The sequence below is a fragment of the Harpia harpyja genome, chromosome 20, assembly GCF_026419915.1.
Source record: "Harpia harpyja isolate bHarHar1 chromosome 20, bHarHar1 primary haplotype, whole genome shotgun sequence".
In the NCBI taxonomy this organism is placed as follows: domain Eukaryota; kingdom Metazoa; phylum Chordata; class Aves; order Accipitriformes; family Accipitridae; genus Harpia; species Harpia harpyja.
This window is the reverse complement of record NC_068959.1, coordinates 18,215,154-18,239,091: the sequence shown is the minus strand read 5'-3', so window position 1 is coordinate 18,239,091 and position 23,938 is coordinate 18,215,154. Positions and strand designations below refer to the sequence as shown.

The following is a 23,938-nucleotide window of genomic DNA, read 5'->3' as shown; positions in this document are numbered from 1 at the left end:
AAGCCCTAAACCACTCAGAAAAATTAGAGGGGAGAGTTTGCTTTTACTTCCTTAATAAGGTGGAAAAGAATTGCAGTTTTAGTTGACATAATAAAATACTCCAAATCTTCCAGAATGAGGAATATTTGATACATCAGAGAATTATGTCAAGTCTTTGAGACTATAAAACTCAGGTCCTACTACCTTGAGATCACAAGAATACCCACAAGCAATGAAAGTTTAGTATATGTTTTTGTTTATAAGAACAAGATGAGTATTAAGTAAAGAGAAATTGCAGGAGAGGTTAAAAGGAGAGCAATACCAATTCTCTGGCTCCATATTGTTTTTCCACTTTAACTTTTAAATGCTTGAAACACTCCTCCATACGGTCATGGAAAGGACGAAGATTATCAGAAACTCTTCTTTCATGAATTTTAATTCCAGCCCCAAGGAAAGGTATCTTGAAGAGGGGGGGAAAAAAAAAGAAGGAAAAAAGTGAGAATATTAAACTGGGTCTGACAAACCCTCTAACTCCATTTAAAGTATGTGCTAAGTCAACTCCAAAACTCTTACTGTGATTGGCAGATTTGTCAGTTGATCTCAGCTTTTAGCAGCAGCTACAAAATGGAAGGGGCTCTTGAAAAATGGGCATGCTCAGTAAATTTTTGAAGAATGTTGGCTGCCTCATAGTGACTGTTTTCTCTCTTGTACATATTTTAATTTTAATCCCTTATGAGATTAAACACACCATGTAAGAGTTTAAAAAATTCTTAGACTACTAGTCCACCTGCTGATGATGGTGCCTGCCATAGTTCACAAGAAAGAAGGTAGGGATGAAAAAATATCCAGGTGGATTCCAGGCAGGTGGTTTCAAACTATTCTCTTTCAAACAGAGGATTAAGTGACAGGAAAAGGTTTAAATCAATCTACTGGGGGCTTAATCATGTGATCACTTTGACAATTGCTGCAGCAATTTAATGTGTTAATGCCTGGTTACTGAGGGTGACCTCTTGCTTTCTCCTCAATTTTACTCTGCAGAATGTACTACCCACTACTCTGTACTACCAACATCTCAAGAAAAATTCAGTAAGATAATGCTTCAATAGAAAAATGAACAACTCAAGCCATGAACACAGGCAGCTTGCACTAACCCGTCTGACTTTCCTCAATTTTATCCCTGTGCTTTTCTTTTTTGCTGCTCATCCTTTACGCCGGGGTCAGTGACAAGTAACCAAAGGGGTTAAGATCTCTGATTCTTCTTACTAGAGTTGAAAGAAGGTATATAACACTAGTTGTTAAAACCTAGGAGGGGGGGAAGTGTAGATACCTATGTTCCCTTAAAGGAGAACACCTGATGTAAAAGGTTAGGAAAAGGTCTATCAGTTCATTAAATACCTCCCTCCACTTGAATTTCTTAAAAAAATCCTTCTCCTTTGTCAGAAGGAATGGCTGACTTACCAAATTAAAAAAAAAAAAATTAAAAAATCTTATAATGAAGCAAACATGATAGTAATACTACCTTTCTAACCCCTCTTCCCTACAATGCTTTCCTTTGCTATTATACTGCTATTATAATCTCTGCTGTTATATTACTGTAATAATATCCAGTTAAAGGCAAACAAAACAAATCTTATCTTTAAAGACAATGGACAGCACACTTTGACATGCTGTTTAATTAGTAAGAAGTGTAGTCACAAAGAGAAACTTAGTAGTGCTTCTCTTTAAAATACGAAGACATTTCATTACTCTTCAGTCTTTGAAGATAGTGATTTATGAGATTTGTGCAACATACTTTTAGCTACCCTTCTGCCAGTAACCTTTTCTAAATGCTTTACCATTCAGTTGTAGCTATTTTGCATTGACGTTTGGGATTTTTTTGTAAGACCCACTTAGATTCCATGCTTCCTTTTTGTGTTCTGACTCTATAAATATTATTAACATTGTATACATCTGTCCCCCCATTGACCTGATCATATTTTATGGAAGCTCAATTTCAATATAACTTTTAAAAACATGGTATTAAAGCCCATCTATTACAGACAGATCTGTTTATCCTCTTTAGAGGGATTTACAGGGATAGATATAAATTACCACTTTATTTCCTAGTGCCAGATGGTATTACAGTCAATTTATACCACTACATCCACTGAGTACTTCTGATGGTCTGAGAGCAACCATATACAGAGCCTGTGGTGGGCAATGATACAGAAGAAAGCTGTGAAAGTTAGTGACTCAAACTAATAACCAAACTGAGATGAATCAAAATGAAACAGGAAGGAACTTCAAAAACATTAAGAAAATAGTACAAAAAAATTCAATTAAAACTATTTGGAAGATTCACTTCGAGGCTAAGAGAGGAATAAATGGTTAATCCTTGCTGCTTCTCACCTACAAAACAAAGATAGCATCACAGAATCATCGAATAGTTTGGGCTGGAAGGGACCTCTAAAGGTCATCCAGTCCAACCCCCTGCAATGAGCAGGGACATCTTCAACTCGATCAGGTTGCTCAGAGCCCAGTCAACAGAGCCTTCTCTTCTCCAGGCTGAACAACCCCAACTCTCTCAGCCTGTCCTCACAGGAGAGGTGTTCCACTCCTTTGATCATCTTTGTGGCCCTCCTGTGGACCTGCTCCAACAGATCCACGTCTTTTCTGTGCTGGGGACTTCAGAGCTGGACGCAGTACTGCAGGTGGGGTCTCAACAGGGCAGAGTAGAGGGGCAGAATCACCTCCCTCAACCTGCTGGCCACACTTCTTTTGATGCAGCCCAGGATACTGTAGCCCTCTCACAAGGACAGCATAAGGTTAGATCAGTGAGGAAGAATTTTTTAGTGAGGTAATACAAAGAATGAGACATGGAACATGACGAGAAATACCTTGAGCCATTCACTTTTGATAATAAAATTCCAGATTAACTCACACTATTTCATAACATCCCTCTTGAAATGGAGACCACTATATTAAGCCTTGATATAGCAATTACTATGCCCATTCATTTACACAGCAAACAGTTCTTTCTCACTTAAATCATTTACATTTCAGAGGACTTAGCAGTTAGTGGTTTCTTAACAAACTACCCATGTGCAAAAATGTCTCTTCTGTCATAGTCATTCATTTTGCCATATATTGATGGCAATAATTTCTATTTTGACTAGATAATGCAAATAGAATTGATAATTTCTGAGGTCATGTTTTTCTTCCCTCCATTATCATAACAAATGCTTAGGTTAATAAAAGAGCCATTTTTCCATGAATCTCAGCAAAAATAGTTTTTTCTGCTACCACCTCCCAAAGGTGCATTTTCCTCTTTGAGGACAAGAGGGTTCTGCAACTCAGTTGGCTTAGTGTATGTACACTAAAAATAAAAAAACCAAATAACCTCAGCGCTGCTAGTATAGGCAGAATATTCAGTTTTCCTCTGGAGATATAGCTTAAAAATATTTACTAATGGTATTCCATGCTATTTGTCACAGAAAAGACACGTAGCAGCAATCTCGGAGGGTCACTGAGCAGGAAAACAACTCCTGTGAGCAACTAGCATTCCATTAATGTTTCTAGTGCAACCACTCCCCCAAACAAACAACAACAAACACCCACCTCTAGGAAGAGTTATTTCCCAAGAGAATTTCTTACATTTGCAAATGCTTGTTTTCCCAGCAATTCATGAAGTCCTTATGACTTTTGTCATGTTCTCAGTTTTGTCTCAAGGAATACAACCTTGGTTTGAAATCCTGCCCCTTTTAACCATAAATGTAGCCCACTACATGTGGCTTTTGATAAACCATTCCACACAACGTGTTCTACAAAGTACTTTTCTGGCCTGCTGCTTTCCCTAGGACATGAAGAGATATATGGGTAATTCCCCTGATTCTGGTAGCATTTCAACTAAGTTAATGAACACTACAATGATGATAGTTCTCAGGAAATACAAAATAATTTTTGTAATTATGCCATTTCTCCAGTTTAGGCACAGATTTAAAAAAACCTGCAGGGTGGGATCACTTAGATCGCCAAGAATGTTTTATCAATCACATGCCACATCAGAGGGTGAGGAATTATTGCTATGCTGTTTCATCAGTGATCTCATTTAGTAATGGAATACATGCTTCCTGTTAGGCACATTAAAATTGAAGGAGTTGAAGTCCTTTTTCCTACTTAAGGGAAACTATTAATACCTAAACAGGATAATAAATACATAGTCCTTTTACAACTATACATACTTTGAAACAGAAGGTTTAGTCTAAGAGAGAATACTTTACTATGAGTTCCTTTTCAAAAAAATACTATGAATTTATCACAGAACTAGGCAGGAAGTTTGTAACAACAATCTTCTCATTCTTCTAACCCTCTCTGCTTTGGGGAAACAGTAAAAAAAAAAAAAAATTAAAAAAAAAACCACAAAAAACCTGACACAATCATCTAAATGCTATGCTCTACTGCTAGAAAGGAACAGAAGAAAGGAATAACTGATGAAGCCTCAGATGACTGCTGTCAGTAAGAAGTTACCTGCCAAGCAATTAGATCTTTGAGTCTGTTCAGCTTTTCTTGATCCTCTGGATGGTCTCTGATGTATTCTTCTGTAAAGAAAGCCTTAGACAAAAAAAAAAAAAAAATTCAGTCCATCCTTTTGACAGGTAAAGAAATCAGTGATTACTCTATTGATTCCAGATAGTGACCATAATATTGATCATCAAATAAGAGACACATATGCATGCTCCTTTAACCAGATGCTGCTAGTGATAATTCCTTATTGTCTCAGTTGAGAACTGAGGTGCTTTTTTTGTTAAAAGGTATTCAGTCTTTATCCAACACTTCTGAGTTTGAGACCCTTACTATGAAACCCAATTATTGTTTGTTTTATTAAGCTTGCACTGAAACTAAGAAGGCACAAATTTGGAGTATCATGATTCACATTGATAAATTATAATTTTATTCAAGTACCCTACTTACTGACATTAGCTAGTGTTAGACAATAAAGAAACTGAACATTTTCATAGATAAGCAGAGTCAGATATTGCATACACACTGCCTTTTGCTGCCCAAAGATTTTATCCCCCAGGTACAAAAGAAGAATGTAGCTATTTGTCCATGGCTGCCAAATATCTAAACAAATTATACTTTAGGATTAACATAGGGTAAATCATACTCCTCCAGAATACATCATGCTTACCACATATAATTTGTGTGTGTACATATATACATATGTATGTACATATATGGCATCTTTTCAGCACTATCTGAGTCTTATCTGACATGCTGAGCCTACTGAGCTTGGCACATGCTTTTCATCAAGAAATGGCAGGCAGAAATAATAGAGGTCTACAGCTGTGGGATAACCCCACATTTATTTTCATCCAAAACATTAATAATTAATAATTTAGAATTTAAATTGATATGAGTTTAAGATTCCTGCTTTCTCTCCTGCCCTGCCTTTACAAGGTGGCCTTAGGGACAAATTTTCTACAGTTCAGTTCCTCAAGACAATCCATTTTCCATACATTGCCAGAACAGTTTATTTTTATTCCCATTTTTTACCAACAAAACCTGCTATGCAGAATAGCTCCAGTTACTGAGAAAACCTGATGATGGTTTAATTGATAACCCACATCTAAATACTCCAGACCTACTGTAGGATAAACTTGATTCATTTACTCCAGACCAAATCTTTTGATGTGCGAGAGCCTATTTCATTACAAAAGGGGTATCTCATCTCACATGCATATGAAAACCCTCATAACCGCAATTAATATTGAGCTGCAGTTACTGTAGTTTGTTAGTTTCTGCTTTCAAAGACAGATGTGACCAGGATATGAGGATCTCTTAATTGGTGGAGTTATGGCTTTCATATTCCCAGCCCACATTCCACTGCCACTTTGAATAAAGGATGTAGGAGAATTATGAAATAATGTATCTGAATATGTTCTTTGCATTGACTTAAAATCTCTTACCTTCTCATATTTAGCAAAGCCACCCATAACAGCAGGATCAACAATTCCATTCAGAAGCATAGAAAGTGGATTAATAGGAAGGTTCTCATCATTTTGGTATTGGTTAATCATCATCAAAATTTTTTCATTCGTCGTGGACATTGTCTCAATAGCATTCTCTAAAGGACTAATTGTAGTCTATAAAGCAACAAAAGACTTCTAAGGTTTATAAAGAGATAAAAAGGCATTTTTGGTTTTATAAAACTTCACATATATGAACTACATTATTACAATTCAGCAAAACAACACAGATTTATTCAATTCTCTTAGGACTTGGTCCTGAAACTATTTATCAGAGGTAAGCTATATTGATCCCAACAGTAGAAAGATAAAACATAAGTAATAACAGTTTTATAAGTATAAAAATTAGTATATAACAATAGCTTTGTCTGATAAATTTGCAAACTATTTTGTACATGAGGATTTGTATAGATACATGTTTTACAGGTTCTTAGCATGTTAATACACACCTGTGACATGGAGACAACCTCAAACCATCGTAAAATTCCAGGAAGTTTGTATGCTGTAACAAATGATGTTCTCTCAATCCACATAGACTATTAAAAAAACATAGCAGGGAAAAAATGACACTTCAGGATTTAAACATATTTTCAGCCTTCTGAAATGTCAGAGTGAAAAGAATGTAGATGGAAAACATATGCACATTTTTGCATAAAATGACACTGCAAAATTAATCTAGCACAACAATTTACACAAATCATTTTTCTGCTTTCAGACTAGGTCATCTTCAGGCACTAAGCCTGCACAAAGCAGAGGAAAAAGAAAATTACCCTTGAATCTTTTAGTAATCTATTCCTATTTTTGCCATTGCAGATTGAATGGCTGTGACTAAATGACCTACTCTCACGTCTACCCAGATTATACTTCCTCCCTCCACTTTTGAAACGTATTTCTGCAATTAAAAGCAGTAATAGCCCTATAACAACTTGCCAGCATGCATTCTTTTTTCCTTTCTTTTTCCTCTTCTGAACAAGACTAGCTGTTGGTATTCTCAAATGCCACTAGTTCATTTACGCTACTGCTCCTTATTTTACCAATATCAGCTCATCTAAACTGCCAGTACTGAGAAACATAATGAATGCAATGAAGACATATTCCAGCTATCCCAATTTCCACCCATCTGAAGTAAGTATGCATACTATCTATTGTCATCAGCAATGAAAACATTAACGATTTAATTTTTGTAAAACCATTTCAAGGTATATTCTAAATGGTTTCAAAAATCTCCAGTTTGCAAAGGAAGCCAATGTGCACCATGAGTCTTGATAATACAGTGCAAAGCTGGGATGTCAGGGTAGAGTTTGCATCTGAAGCATTTAATTTAACAGCAGGTAAGAAGCTCCTTACATGAAACTGTTGGCGCTACTGATCAGCACACACATAACTGAAATTGTACGTTATTTAAATAAATGGCTTTTCCCATCAGTATCCCAAGAGCACAGCTCTAGCCATAAAGACTGGATGGTATGGTTTTCTTGACAAACTATAAAATATCATGTATCTGTAAAATTAAAATATAGAAACTTACCACATTTTTATGCATGACAATGAAAAATAATGTATGGTGTTGCACATTTCCTAGAATATTTGAACAACAACTATTTCTCAGCATTACACCATTATGCATGGGAATAAATATGACATAGGTAGTACTCTAGTCTGTCAAGATTTCACAGGCCTGATGAAAGCAGACAACACACATGTCTCATTGCCAAGCTGGTAGCTGACAAAAGTGTTATAAACTACAAGAGGCAAACCATTTGATATTTATTTACATGTCATCTTGTTTCCTCATGAAAATCTGTACCAGCAAATGTTACTGCCTAACCCAAATGTACTTAACTACATAATGTTTACCTGCAATTGAAACAGTGATGTATCACTAAATAAATAGGAGTAGTGCTGAAAGAGAGAAATCCTGTGTTTATTTTTTTGAACCAGATCCTAAAGTTAGGGTGTCTGTAATGAGTAATCTGAGACTAAGAAAGAATCTAGATAAAAATTCAGTCACAGCTACCAGAACAGCATCCATCACCCTGTCTCTCATTTACTTACAGCAAATTCATTTTCAGGGTCAACAGATCCTTTTCTGACTGGTCTTGAATAGTGGAACCGGTGCACATTGTTGGACTTATAAAAACTGAAAGATTTAAAAAAGACTATTGTAAAATATAGAATTCAGAAATTTATGGATCTTCTTATCACAGTGAAATATTTCATTTTGAGTCAGTTGAGTTTTTAATTAAAAGCAAATTTACTGCTCAGAAAAAAAGCACTTTACTGAAAACTCAGGAGACAACTACTTTTTCTATAAATCAGGGTCAACACACAGTATTTTACAAGTATTAAGCTTCAGCTTGTGACTGGCTGTAATTTCCAGGTATAAAAATTCCAGAACTTCCAGGATAATGTTTAAACCTACATAAAAAGGTCTAGAAAAGATTTTTACTCTCCTGTATTCTTGCTGGGGCATGCACACTGCTTGCCTGCTTTATAAAGGCATACAAAATGAGTATATTTTGTTAAAAATAACTCACAGAGCGGATATATTCACCTGGACTGAAATACATGTGTTTTTTCATCCATGGCACATGCAAGAAGTCTTTAATCATGTCTCACAGTTCTGCTCACAATGCAGAACAACAGTTATTCAATAAACTAAACATCTGAAGCCATTAATAATTTTTTGTGATAGATAAGAAAACATATACAAACACTTGTAGAGGGGGACAGCAATGTAAAGAAATCTATTGCAATTCATGTTATGCTCTATTCTATTTAGGTAATGAATCGTTCTCAATCACTGTGAGCACACATTTCCACCAAACTCGTAACCACTTGGCTTTTAGCACTGGCTAATTTGAACAGAAATTGCACAGTTTGGGCTAAGTATTTTGCTGTCCACAGAAAAATCTCTCCATTTACTTTTTAGTTTTTGTTTTAAAGATTAATTAAATTATAGCCATGTTAAATAAAAGCTAATTTTGCAGAGAAAAAAAAAAAATCTTGGAAATACCTTACAGTAAAACCAAGCCATGTTTTGGAAGCCTAGAGAGACAAATAAATGGAGACACCTCAAACTTCTGGTATGTTAGTTCATAGGAACCTATGATTTCTGATCCAAACTACTAAGATTATCTTCATCTTCAAGAAAAGAAAGTGGAAAATACTGCTATACCGAGTCAGATCACTTTATACAGTTCCATCTGAAAGGACAGCTATTTTGAAGCTCTTTGGTAGAATAAATGGGTTGCTATCAACTAAGGTAACTAACGATTAAATACCCAATAAAGTGCATTCATAAACAGAAATCTCTAAGACCAGATGAAATTAGCAGTTTGGTTGAATTCCGCAGCCGAGTCAAACAATTACAAAATCTTGCATATGACAAGAGATTGTACTTCATGTGGAGCACTTAGCTAAATAAAACTGTTACAAGTTCAAAATGTGGCTGGCACTACACTGAAATCTAGTCCAGGACCAGATTTAGAAGCTGTCTTTCAGTTACTGATTTTAAAATGAATTCAAGTTGAAATTGAGACCACAGTCCATTATTTTTTTATTTTTTTAAATCTTGTAGTACATGAAACTGTGCTTGTATCTGCTTTATTTATTTTGGTGTATGTAAGGAGATGATTCTTATTTTTCCACTCTGAATCAACTGCTATTTCAGTAAAGGTTCTATAGAGAAGGCTGCAGACAAAGGTGACATCTAGGCTGAATCCAGCTGTGGAACAGTTAGAAAATGAACTCATCTCAGCTGATAAACAGAAGCCTTCTATCTTCAGTCTCTTTTTGGAAAGTCGTAATACAAGTGGTGTTAAAGGGTTTAGTCTGAGTTTTTGTTTATTTAAGTGTGGAGGCATTGCAAAGCCTCTCTTGCAATAAAAATGCAAGTGCCTCAGATTACCTGGAGAAATTTTAGCTTAAGATGCCTGTTTTAACCAGATTCAATTAGGGAAATACAGTCATACCTTGTGCTTTCACAAGGCACTGACAAGAGTAGGGAGAAAATATGACCTGCCTTAACTGACGGTGCTTGTACTTTTTGCCATCCTTAAGTTACAAGCTAACAAATACTATCTTGAAATTTTTCATTCAGGTGTTAGTGATATGCAGCGGCTTTTATTGACCATGTTTGCAACCACATAAATCTTAGAATGGTTTGGGTTGGAAAGGACCTTTAAAGATCATCTAGTTCCAACCCCCCTGCCATGGGCAGGAACACCTTCCACTAGACCAGGTTGCTCAAAGCCCCATCCAACCTGGCCTTGAACACTTCCAGGGATGGGGCATCCACAGCCTCTCTGGGCAACCTGTTCCAGTGCCTCACCACCCTCACAGTAAGGAACTTCTTCCTTATATCCAATCTAAATCTACCCTCTTTCAGTTTAAAACCATTGCCCCCCATCCTGTCAGTACAGGCCTTGGTAAAAAGTCTCTCTCCATCTTTCTTATAATCCCCCTTTATATATTGATGGATTTGGAGCCAAAAATCTCAAAAGCCTAAGTCAGCCAATATTTCAGTAGGTGCTGTATGCAGGTTTGGCATCAGCTATTAGAATGGACGATCCCTTTTCACACATGTAGTCAGAGCGTGTAATAAGTTCAACCTGTTCTACATTGGGTTAGGAGTTTGGAAATGTTAGCCAGTCTGTTCTCAATATACTTCAGACAATTAATTTCCTTTATTCCTTTACAAAATCTTGACCATAGTGCCAATGGAAAGCATTTTGCCACCATGTGTTTTGCACTCGGCAAGTAAGTCATAACAAGATTCTGTTGTACAAGAGCCTGCAACTCAACCATTCTCATATTGCCAGTCACCTCTAAGAAGACCCTTCTCTCCATCACTTGTCTAAGAAGCTGTGTTGAAAACTCAATAACTTGGACCCAAAGCATGATTTCACCTCCCCACCCTGTAACCGTATGCTATTCCTTCAGTGTTAAATGGGTAGATGTTCTCTCATTAAATTCCTTGGGAATACATAAGTCAGTAAATTGAGACAATAAAAGCTCTAAGATTCATTGGCAAATGACTGAGTTCACAAAACAATGGTTATCAACTTAGGAATACAGACTGATTTTCATTGTATTATCTATTACAGAAATTAACTTACTTTATAATTTGATCAGGTACTGCCTTATTTTTGAATCTAGGTTGCTCCTCCAGAACTGGTTGCACTGTAAAACACTGGATATCTGAAATCATCAAAGTTAAGGGCATGTTATTAACTATCAGTACGAAATACTACAGGCGGTGGGGGGAAATTAAAAAAATACTAATAAAAAAAAGACATTTCCTGATGAATAATCTGCAGGGTTCAGGATTTCATTTGTGGACCTTTCTTGGCCAAAAAAGGGAAAATCTGCCAGTAGTAACCAGGCAATATATATTAATTTTGAACTGCATATCTTTATTATTTACTGAGCTTGAATATCTGTAGCTGCATTTATCACACTGAATCATTCATTAAATTTTAAAGCCAAGCCAACTTACAGAAATAACATCAACAACATCTAATGTTAACAGTTTCAATATTTAGCTTTAGGCATGCATAATGTCATGATGTTTAGCATTTCATATTTGAAATCTGTAATTGAGCAGCCCTTTTACCTGAGATTTTGTTTTTCTGTGGAAGTGTTACTTTTTAATCTAAATACTGTATTTGTAAGTAAATATATCATATTCTTACATATTTCAGTATATTTGAAACTCATGCCCTCTGGTTAGATGCCATAGCTTTTTCTTAAGTCCATAAGTAGTGCATCTCCTGTTAGTTGCAAATAGACTTGAGCAAATTCTACTTTAAGAAAGGACTGAAACATATGATCTCAAAAAAATGTAAAATCAGTTAAGACACAAGACAGACTTGTGAGAGCTTGGCTCTGAAGCTTAATGTACTATTTTAGCCAAGCCTATAATACTCTCTGCTTCAGTCACAACAGTGTGAAAAGAAAGTAGCATTCCTTTTCTCCTCCAGCAGGTTCCATCAGAACAGACTCAAGAAAGCATGTGAACTGTTAAAATATTACCTTGAAAATTAATAAAAGAAAATCAACATGTGAAAAAAAAATGGCTGATACAATGAGGTGATCTCATATCTGCTCAGCCAGTAATGATTTAAATCAGAACGTGAAGAAAAAAGTGCATGCAAGCAACTGTTAGAGTACTTCCAAACAAGAATAATTTAGGCCATTCTAAAAGGTGGTGAATAATGTTTATGAGTTAATTTTCCTAGGAAACTTTCTGAAAGTGACAAAAGCATATTTATGTTGCCAAGAAATACAGGTGATACCCAAATGCAGTACCAGTCGGAACAATGTTCAAGGAAGACACGAATTTAAAACCAAGACACAACAGCTAGAAATGTGAGGTAATAGACAATTTACTGCTTTAAACTTAGCTAATTCAAGTGTTCATCACTGGTTTTGCCATTTGAAGAAAATAAAGGTAAACCATGTCTGAACTTTAATGAATTTTCTTCACCGAAAGGGTTATCAAGCACTGGAACAGGCTGCCCGGGGAAGTGGTTGAGTTACCACCCCTGGAGGTATTTAAAATACATGTAGATGTGGCACTTAGGGACATGGTTTAGTGGTGGACTAGGTTTATGGTTGGACTCAGTTGTAAGGGTCTCTGCCAACCTAAATGATTCTACGATGACTGAAAGAGACAGACTCCTTAGAATTGTGAGAAAAACAGGAGCAAGCATCTTGGGAACAAACCGTAAAACACCTGCAGGACATATAAATGCAAGCTGAGTTGTCACATTAATAAACTTTCATCCTTTTTAGGAAATTATTGTTCCACACAGGTAAACTTGCTAACAACAAGATTTCCCCGACCCGCCTTCATTCTGTAATCTCCTGTGTGTTCAAGGATACATTGACCAGGAGAGTTTTTCACATCCTTTCCAGGTGCTGACGTGGTGTTCATCTTCTCCGCACTGGGAAACTGAGTCATCAGCTGTGCCTGGAAATCCTCTCTCCTCTCATATTCCTTCCCACGATAGATGAATACTTTGTTCTGCAAGGAATAAACAGCTGATTTCTTGGGCTGTACGATGCTGAGGCAGAAATTATAGATGCATGTTTATCAGTACAAAGACACAATGGGGTCTCCAAATTTTGGAATGAGTCTTACTGTTTTCTGAATATTAGTTAACTATAAAGCAAGACACCCCTTTCACCGGGTGCTGGAATGCAGCACTGACTCTGCAGAGATGATACTTTATGCTGTTAGACAGAATGAAGATAAACTGGCATCATCACTAAGGCTGCTCCTGTAGAGCAGAATAAAATCAGAATGGGAGGTAAGAAAAGCACTGAAATTCCTTTTCTTCTTGTCTGTCAAGTAAAAGTATTTGCTTTCAAATACATTCTGGGTCCAGGTTTTGCAGCTTTCTAATACCAGCATATGGGTTTCCTCTGCCTGCTCCTTCTTGGTATTGTGAAATGTCCTATTTTACAATACAGTCTAACCCCAAATGTGCTCGTTTGTGGTTCAGTTTGCTTCATTTAACAGGGTACTGCTGTAATACCAGAAATAAAAGGTGCATGCTTCCTTTGGCGTAATATTAGCATATCTTTTCACTTTTTTTTCCAGTGTTTTCAAGGCAACTTTGGCCTTTAAAACTGGGAAAGAGAGGTCTTCCATTGCTTTTCAAGTGTGAGAAAAGCTACCATATTCATTTTAGTATGTAAGAAAAGATTTATTTTTTTTTTCTACAAGAAAACATCAAATGTTCAGGTTAGTTTTATGCTCTGAAGAGATGCACTACTGTAGTTAAAAGAAAGCAATGATCTTTTAAAAAACTAAAGTAAAAGCTGCTTGTGCATGACTTCCTAAGTTTGTCAGGTTTCTTGAAAAAACAGACCCTTTGGAGTCTTGATTTCTCACACGGTAATAATAAAATGGAGAAAAAGTAAAGAAAACTGAGAGAGTAGATTCAGCGTATAGAGGTCTGTTCAATGAAAACAGTTCAAACTTACCATAAGTGTCCTAAGATATCAACTAGCTGATACCATTCAGGAAAAAAACACAAGTAATACAAGACAGTTGGTATGAACATGTCACCTCAATGCATATTAGAGATCAAAAAAGTGATCTGAACTTCAGTCATTACAACGAAAACAGGAAAACAAAACCAGAAACATCAGTATCACAATGAACGCATTCATAGTGTATCCACATTTGAAACACTGTGTACACTTCTTGTCCTACCATCTCATTAACTAGAAAATGGACAGCAAGGGAACCAGCATGTGAAAACATATGGAATGGTTGCTGTGGAAGCAATGTTTAAACAAACCAAGACTCTAAGAGAACAATATGTCATGAACGGCATGAGGAAGGTGCTTAAAGAACAACTGTTCAGTCTCCCTGTAAGAACTAATGTGGAGAAATTATCACATGACAATAAAAAGGCAACAGTAAACCTCCAACACAAAGAGCTGTGTACTGTGAGGCCACAGTATGCTCTGGAGAGCATCAGTTCAGAAAGCAACTGCACAAATTCACTGTAGAACAATCCATGAAGGGCTAGAAAACAAATGTGTCACCTCCAACCCCGAAGCTGTTTATCAGGTAAGTATGGAATACATACCAGGTCAATATCACTACACACCTGCTCTATATTATACTCTTCCCTACCCTACTTACCTACTATTTCCTGCTGTTAAAGACACAATATTGGACTATAGAGTGCATTGGTCTGAAAAATATGCTGTTTCTACATTCGTAATGTATTTCAATTGTAGCTGAGAGGCAATATAAATCTGAGACTCTTGTCAGTCCATGACAAGGTCCACAAAAAATACCAAGCTCATGTGAAACAGAATTTTGGATTTAATTCGGACACAAGTAGTTAATGACATTCTACTAGTTATCAATAAACTGTGTGGGGACTCATCTGAGAAATAGGTACTGGAAGAGCTGCCCATACCAAATTACATCATATTGCTGCATTTGGCTCTCACATATCAGCTTCACTACCTGATACATCTCCTAGTTTCCACAAGCAAACCAAGAGAAAGAATCAACTTAAACACATCTGAAAACATTTCATACATATTCTTACAAGTAACAATTCAGATTCTGACTACAGTCCTGCATCCAAGCAAAACTAAATCCCTGGCAAATATCCCCAGAGACTCACTTGCATTAGTACAGTACACTCATATTTTTAGAAGCATATGAAAATAGATGAAAAAAGTAAGAATTTAAACAGGTTTACCCTTAGAAATGTGGGGAATCCTTGGCCGTAATACCCAACAGCAAAATAGTCTGGTTTAGGTCTCAGAATTTTCATGATGTTTTCATAGAACTTCGCTTGTTGAATCTGAAAGCAAAACCAACTGCAATTACTTCTGTTTGGGGGTTCCCCCTCCCCCCCCCCTTTTTTTTTTAACCTCTGCAGTAGTACTATGCTATGTACTTCAGTTACCAGTGGGTATGCAAGAGCTACCAATTATCAGTCGGTAAGCTATAGCAATAATCGGCTGCCATGCACATGACACTGCTGTGGTACATTAAATATTGTTTAATTTTATATGCAAATATAATACATAGCTAAATGCGTATGGCTTCAGCTTCAATTATTCGACCTCAGAATCGGGCTTACCCTTAACTTTCTAGCATGAAAAAAAGGCGGCAAACACCACTTTACAGTTTAAACACTTAACTGATAACATTACTGAAATAATACATTCAGAAAAACTCCCTGCCTCAAATGTTTTCTGAGGTATGGATCAACTCAAGCTTTTGCCCTAGCATCACGCTAAGGACACATACCATGTAAAGGGCTTAGAACAATGTCTTCCATAAAATACTAAGTGCCATTTAGGTTTACTATTTTTATTTCCAGTGTTATACCTATAAGACATGCAACACTGCAACTTAAATGGGATTGGCAAAAATATTGTCTTTATCTTTTAGTTTATGATAAAAGCAGAATTGAGTGGGAGGAAAAGAAGCTTTCTTTATACACAACACTGTTCAAGAATGTCATGGATTGATTCCCATGGTTTCTTTTGGAAGATTCAGGGATATCTGTTGAATGAGCCCTAAACATTTGTTAAAGATCATGCAAGTGTGGAATCTTGGGGGTGGAAAAAAAGAAGGTTTGTGGTGGAGGGGATTCTTTTTGGATTAATTGAACTTTAATGAAAACAAATAATTGAACATTTAATCTTCCTTTAAAATCTTCCTGCTAGTCTTTGGACCTAGATATAATTCCTTGTGATGTATTACTTCCCCAGTCCCTGATTAGGACAGAATCCTTTAGGCTTGTCAAGATTTGAGTTCCTAAAATTTAAAGAAAAAGTGCAGGGAAAAAATGCATCCAGGTGCTTCTTCTACCCTAAAGCAGTACAAAGGCCTCAAAAGCTTGTTATATTTCTTTTATACATGGCCTTTAAATTGCACTATCTCAGAACATGTTTATCTTGTCTATAGAAGTTTCAAAACATCTCAATAAGCATATGTCCATGCAACTTCAACAAACAGTTCTTCATGAATCTCTACTTTACCACTGAAATGTTACAATACAACACAGCAACTCTTTCACAAATGCATTAAAAATCAATTGCGGACAACAAGCTTATAAGCAGCTCTATCATTTGATAGCTCAAAAGTACTAATTTCTGTGACTGAAATAATTTGAAGATCTGTAGATAATCTTACCAGGTTTTGACTTAGAAGTTCATAGTCAAAAACTTCCTTTTCATACTGCTCTGCAAGTTCTTTGCATAAAGATATGGCTTCTTCCCACATCTGCAATGTAACCGCATATTCAAAAAGTAAATCCAGTACCAACAGGTTTTTAAGGCATCACTGTTTGACTACAGTTTTATTGATTATGCTATCTTTAAATTGCAGTCATTTATTAACGGCACAGTTAGAATGGAAGACTCAGTGCAATCATAAACTTTAGGAAAACAGATTAATGTAAAAAATGAAAGTGTTCTATGGTTCATTATAGGAAGGAATAAGTAAACCTACTTTATTCTTACAATAAAATAATAAAAAATCACCTAACCTTTCAGATACATTAAAAAAGAAGAGTAAATAACTAATGTGCATAACATCCAGAATATACCCCAAGCATAGGAGCAGTGTATGAGGGGACTGGCACCTGCCTCTCTAAAACACACACACTTCATTTTACAGAAATTCTGAAGCATACATAATCATAGGTAGCCTTGCACATGACAGCTCTCCTAGTCAGCTAAGAAATTACAAGGCTTAGACTTAAATTGCCACTTGCCCAGAGTACCAGCTTGTTTCTTTCCACACAACTTAATAGCTACCTCTGAAAATTACTGTGAGGAATTACAGAGCTGCATCGGAAAGACTAGGACAGTTTTTCTCGACTGCTGTAGGCACTTGATGTATGGCAGCACAAAAGTGGTCTTAAAGAGATAGAAACTCCCCCTCTTGAGGATATATCTCAAATTCTGTCAGTCTTCTCATCTATTCAGAATAAAGGAGACAAAAGGGGTTTTCAGAGCGTAATTCTCTACTGATGTAAGGACAGTGGTGGTCACACACATTGTGACCATTTTTACGTGGTGCCATGTACTCCTAGCCTAGGTGGTTTTGAACCTGACAGCTGCATTCAGCTGCCTGCAAACCTCCTCTGATGTATCTGAGAAGAACCTGAATGCTAGGTAGGTCAGAAATCACGAGGATTAGATCATTCTGATAGAGTGGGTGGGGACTATTACATTGTAGTTATGTCAGATGCCAACAAAAGAACCCTGATAAGTTATAAATAGCACTGCATTTGCCTGCACGGTGCTGAAGCACCAAAAACTTTCTCCTTTTTGAATTACAGGAGGGACTTTCGTGGGGGAGTTATGCCTTCATTTTGCAAGAAGCAGTAATGAATTGCCTTCCCCCTTCATACCTTTGGTTGCAGCTGAACAAGACATAATGACTTAAAGGCCTTATTGGGTCATAAGATTCATTTTTCAGCATTGCAGAATTCTGCTTTCTAGTCCTCCGCTTTATCTCCAAAAATCTCAGCTCTACTATCATTGTATTGACAGGCAATTTTGTTAGCAACTTTTTTTAAAAAGCTGAACTAAACCCAGGTACTGAACATCAAACAACTACATTTTAAGTTTGGGATGCAATTCTCAGACCTCTCTAAAACAAATATGTCTATTTCGAACGGTCTGTTTTTTTGGGAGATAATGACCGAAAGGTTTAGAAATGCAATCTGTGTAGTCTGCATTCTTTTGCTGGTAAAGCAAAGTACATTCAACATTTTTTACTATTTTATTACTGCCTGACAGAGATGCTTGTGACCGGTATAAACATTAGCCCTCTTTCTTTGTGAATATGGTTATTGAAAGAACATGTTCATATAGAACAGATATACTCTGTGAATAAGCCTTCAGAACACAATTTTTACTTGACCCACATTTCAAAGAGGATTTCCTACGCAAACGTTCTATACAGAGAATATTCATTAAATACTACTATACAAAGTAACACAATAAAAAGAGATTTGGCAGGGGGAAGAACTCTACAGACCCACCTTTCCTTTGTCAAAGTATTCTATGATCTTCTCATACAAATTCTCTTTCAAGTGTCGATAGGTCTGTGAACACTGGAACTCTGTTGACATGACTTGGGGGGCACACTGTTCATCTGACCACTGAGAATAAAAACACATTAAAAAACATATGATTTTGGAGTTCAACATTTCACACACACACATCCCCCCTCTCCCAAAGTCTGGTCCCCTGGGCTCTTCTAAGTGTTTTTTTCCCAGTCTTTTTTACTTTCCACAAAGAAACTGGGAAAGGCACTGGGAATGTTTTCATTAGCTCTTCAAACAAGGGCTGTATTTCATGTGATAACCAGGACTAGACATAACATTTTAAAAATCTGTGTTCCTTCCTTTGGTGAAAAGCCAAACTTATATGGTTCTGAACTAAAAGAAATTCCGTAAGAAATCTCAAATTTTTGCTGAAGAACATTCACATTTTGAATTTTCCCTTGAAAAGGAAATGCATCTTAATGACCATTTCTATTGATAACATCAGTTACAATGAGAATAAACACTAGTTATAGTGAAAAATAATTACCAGCTACAAAAGAAAGCAAGCATAATTTGGCAGAGTGATCCATATTATTTAAAAAGAAAAGTCAGATGTCCCCCTGTGATAGCTGGAAAATTTTGCATTTAATTTTCATCCTTGTTACACTTGGGATAGTAAGAAATTAGCAAAATAAAAACCACATGGAAGCTAAATGACTTCAGAATTTGCACACAATGTTCTCACTATAAAGTAAAACTATTTTTACTACAATACTTAGTTTTGCCAATACATGGCTTTTAATCATCTATTGAAAATACAGTTTCAACAATTAATGTTAATTTTGTATGACCTGCTGCAGTATTTTTAACTAGAAACTTGAATACCCCTATGGAAAATAACTAATATGCAGTAAATCAGAGGTTAAGACAATCACTTTTTAATTTATAAATTTGAAAATTGCAAAAGCTTACTTATATATTGAGTTTAGAAAATCTAACCTTCAAGAGCCATGTATGGAGTAGAAGGGTATATGCTGCTTCCGTGTAATTCTCACAATCTAAATGAAGATCTCGCAATTTATACAAATATCTGTTGGAGGAAAGAACAAGAATTAGACTAGATATTGACACGACTGGAATACTAAGTGTCAAAAACATTCTAGATAAACTCTGTAATGGAAACGTCATAGATGTTATGCAATCACTACCCAAAGAGTCTTTAAGCACACTGAGAGAGGTTAAAGCTCTGTGCATTTGTTCAGGCTTTTCTGTGTTCTCTTTGTATGCTGAAACATGCACAAAAGGAGGGGAAAGAGCTAACCTCGTTCTGCAGACTGCTGTCAGCTCCACCTCCAAGAGGAAGAGGAAGAACTACTAGATTCAAGGTCTTGGAGTCCATTATTTCTGGACTGTTACTAAAGATAGCTGCCTTTCTCTGTAGCACTTTTCGATTGCATGTAAACACTTTGCATGTAAATAGATGCAAGCACAACAGATAACACAAGGTAAAGGAGAAAATGGAAAATATCAGGCCAGAAAGACAAAGCAAGTCCCTGTACAACTTGGAAGACAGTAAGGGCAGAAGAGTTGTTCTATGTTGCCAGTGTTCTCCTTGATTCCTAGGGCAGCACTGCTGCTACAAGCACAACCACTGTCCATCGTGTGACTCAAGCCACATCTTTTCCAGCAGCCAGAAAGAATAAGTGCATCTCATCCTCCTCTTACACACAACAGGAGTTTTGACACAGGAACTCTGACACGTTGCTGTAGCAGTTCAAGGCATTACCATTCCCAGCTGTCAACCCAACTGAACATGTGTCCCCCTCAGCAATGCCTGCAGAGGGAACACAGTTTCTCCCTGGCTGCCCCAGCTCATAGCTCCAAGTTTAGCTCTGAATCACCTCCCATGCTCATTTCAGCTGAGATTCTGGGCTTTGTACTGCAGTGGCTGAGGTGCAGGTGGTTCTGCAGATTTTGCAGAATGAGAGGCAGGAAATAGTGAGCTTCTGAAGAGCAAGATTTGTTGCAGCTCATATGCAAAACTCTTGGACACAGTAAGAGTGTGACATGGCATCACATCTGAAAGAATTTGCCAGTACAGCTATAGCTCTTACAGAAAAATACTTTACTAGTAATTCTGCATTGCATGTAGTGTTACATATTTCAAGAGACTTGGCAGACTGCACAGTTCTACAAAACCTGAATGTTTTTTCTGCCATTCTAAATGTATGATACACCCTCCATCAAACCACAAATCTAGCTGCATTTTCTTTGTTTAAAATAATAGACAATGAATGTTGAGTGACTTGATCAACTAAAAGTTGATTCTTGGGGAAAAACAATGCTGCTGATGAATACATATGATAGATTCCAAACTGCAGAAGGCTAAGTAAACAATGGAGTAAGAATATAAATGAGGCCAGGGCTACAACAGTGTCATTATGGATGGTGAACTAACATTAAGTAACAGAAATCCAAGTATAATGGTAAACCAGAATTTGTAAGAGAATATTATTGCCCTCTCCAAAACAGATCCAATAGAACAACTGCCATACCTGATATACATCTCTTCACGGTTAATGTCCTTGTAGAAATTCTAGGGACACAAACATTTAAAAGTTATCTCCTAATGTCTTTTATTAAAACACAGGAAAAAAAAAAAATATATTGAGGTTTAGCTTTTCTTGCTAGTTGGACAGAATAAGAAATACATTATTTACAGACTACCTTAAATTTAAACCTGGCACTACTATTTCAATTAATATTTTAATTAGGTATTAGTATGTGTTATTATTATATATACATATGTATACCTCTCTTAGTTCACTAATGAAATCATTAGTGAAAGTTTTTCTGTTGGAGAAGAAGAAAATATGGTTAACCAAATGCATTAACATAATAAACTACATGGTCTGGCTACACTCCATGGCCAGAAAAGCAGCTGGTATTTATTGAAGGTGATATGTAACATTGTTGCACAATAACTCTAAGGGGGCTAATTCCAGGAATAAACCCCATTTTTGTCACCATAACGCTTTTGCAGGTGTATAAGTTGCTAAGGCTGTGCAAAATGTATGACAAGAATTGCCTCCTGAAGAGTTGCAGAAATTTATATGACATTGCGCAGCAATTACTGAGGAACAGAGAGTATGTGAGCGCAATACATACTAACCATGTTCTCTTTCTAACCTTTAAAGTTGACAAAGGTTCCTCTCCAGCTTAGAGGAATTTCCTGGTGGAGGAATCTCTATATGCGATATCCTCATGACAAAATAGGAATTGGAAAAAAGACAGGGTGGCCTAGAACCAGATCAGAGACTCAAATCTTCTTGGCACCTTACTGCAAGTGTATCTTGCAGATTTCTTCCCAAGATTTAAAAACCATAATTACTGAGTTGCTAAAGCAGCAAGTGGGTTAGTTCCTCATGCAAAACTTGACTCTGGCAAAAGTCCACTGTTATCTTAAGCCTATCAAAAGATAAAGGTATATGAGCAGTAGACTTCCTTATTTATCCACAGAATCAAAGTGGATAAAACATACAAGCAAAACCGAAGAACTGAGTGGACGTTGCTTTCGGGTTTATGCATATATCCATGCAAATAGATATAAAAATCTCATGCCTCAGAGTTTAAATCACTACTGAGCATTGTCAACCACTCCTGTCCCCAGGAAGATTTACGTTTATCTTTAGTAAATGGATTCTAAAGCTCTTACCCATTATCACAGAAGAATTACAAGAGAGAACATACCAGTAAGTTCACAGTACAGCTCATGCGATTGTCCTTGCTTTCATCATTCATCACAGTTCGGTAATCCAGCAGTTTCTCCAAGAGGCCTTTAATTAGGCTGACAAAACCTTCAACCAAGTTAAAAATGCTGGGATACTGATGCGCACACTCTGTAAGACTGCAAACACAAAAAAATGTTTTTACAGTACTGTGAAAATTAGAGGCCCATCAGCCTAGAAACTACTTGGTCCTGAAGGCAAATAATGAATTAGGGCTAAAGCAACTGCAGAAAGCACTGGAAATTCCCTTTCTGGGTTGGTAATTTAGATATCCAGAAGACAGATGGGATATAAATCAAAAGAAAAAAAATGAAACATTTCGTTTTCATGTCTGAAAATGACTTCAAATTCAAGGGTATACCCACAATTTCAGAATGGAGCAACCTGCATCTGTGGTATAACAAACTCAAGTCTCTAAAATGCCACACTATTGCAATAAATGCTACACCTTCCTTTCCTCTGTTATTGCACATGAAATAGAACAATTATTTCCTTCTCTTTGTACAGTTACGTGAGAGTAGAAAGTTCAAACTAACATAAATTACAATTTTAAGTCAAGAAAGACATTCACTGACAAGAACCTCACCTGAGCAATTTGCCCTTGAAGAAATAAGGAAAACCAAACAAACTTTCCGCCTATTGAAAAACTCAGTTAGTTCTCTTTTGATAAAAATATAGGAAAGCGAGTTTTATACATCATCATCAAATTCCAATTTACATTTACAAAATATTGCATGTGCTGGTTCTATGAAGTGCTAAAGTGATTTAGGAGTAGATATTTCACATTACTATCATCGCTTTGGTTTCAAAGCTTAACTGTTTAAACATTATGAAATGATTACCAGCATGTCATTAAGGATTATTTTCTCTCCTTGCTTAAGAGCTTGTTTCCTTTACTTAGCATTCTGGTTTTCCATTGGGATTCTTTCTGACAAACTGCATTTTTTTAATATATATATTCACATAAATATTTACAGATGCACGTATTGGGCTTGGCTGAGATGGAGTTAATTTACCCCACAGCAGCCCTCATAGTGCTGTGCTTTGTATTGGTAGCTAGAAAGGTGTTGGTAACACACCAGTGTTTTGGCTGCTGCTGAGCAGTGCTAGCACAGCATCAAGGCTGGCTCTCCGACATCCCTCTCGCCCCCAAAGGCCAGTAGGCTAGGGGTGGGCAAGATCTTGGGAGGGGCCATAGCCAGGACAGCTGACCCAAATTTACCAAAGAGATATTCCATACCATATGACATCTGCTCCGAAATAAAAGCTAAGATAAAGGGGTGGGGGTGGGGTGGGGTAGGCATTTGTTATTACAACATTTGTCTTCTAGAGCAACCGCTACACATACTGAAGCCCTACCTCCCGGGAAGTGGCTGGACTTCGCTTGCTGATGGGAAATAGAGAATAAATCTTTTGTCTTCCTTTGCTTCCATGCGCAGCTTTTGCTTTATTAAAATGCCTTTACCTTGACCCATGAGTTCTTTTCCATCTTACTTTCTTCCTCCCCACCATCACACTGAGGAGGGGGAGTGATAAAGCAACTTGGTGGGCACCTGGTGTCCAGCCAACATCAACCCACCACAATGTACATTTGGCATATTCTGTTAGT

The 23,938-nt window shown here is 36.8% G+C and overlaps 1 protein-coding gene across 1 annotated transcript in view; it reads right to left on the bottom strand.

The window, feature by feature from the left end:
• The window catches only part of DOCK2 (dedicator of cytokinesis 2), a 214,181-nt gene that overhangs the window by 9,007 nt on the left and 181,236 nt on the right, over window positions 1-23,938 (bottom strand). The window contains exons 35-47 of the mRNA XM_052772076.1: window positions 22,292-22,448; window positions 21,097-21,137; window positions 19,541-19,631; window positions 18,536-18,655; window positions 16,675-16,764; window positions 15,227-15,331; window positions 12,876-13,017; window positions 11,108-11,189; window positions 8,043-8,127; window positions 6,437-6,523; window positions 5,928-6,104; window positions 4,486-4,569; window positions 302-439 (exon numbers count right to left, since the gene is read on the bottom strand). Coding sequence (XP_052628036.1) covers window positions 302-439; window positions 4,486-4,569; window positions 5,928-6,104; window positions 6,437-6,523; window positions 8,043-8,127; window positions 11,108-11,189; window positions 12,876-13,017; window positions 15,227-15,331; window positions 16,675-16,764; window positions 18,536-18,655; window positions 19,541-19,631; window positions 21,097-21,137; window positions 22,292-22,448 — 1,399 coding nt within the window. The remainder of the gene's footprint in view (window positions 1-301; window positions 440-4,485; window positions 4,570-5,927; window positions 6,105-6,436; window positions 6,524-8,042; window positions 8,128-11,107; window positions 11,190-12,875; window positions 13,018-15,226; window positions 15,332-16,674; window positions 16,765-18,535; window positions 18,656-19,540; window positions 19,632-21,096; window positions 21,138-22,291; window positions 22,449-23,938) is intronic.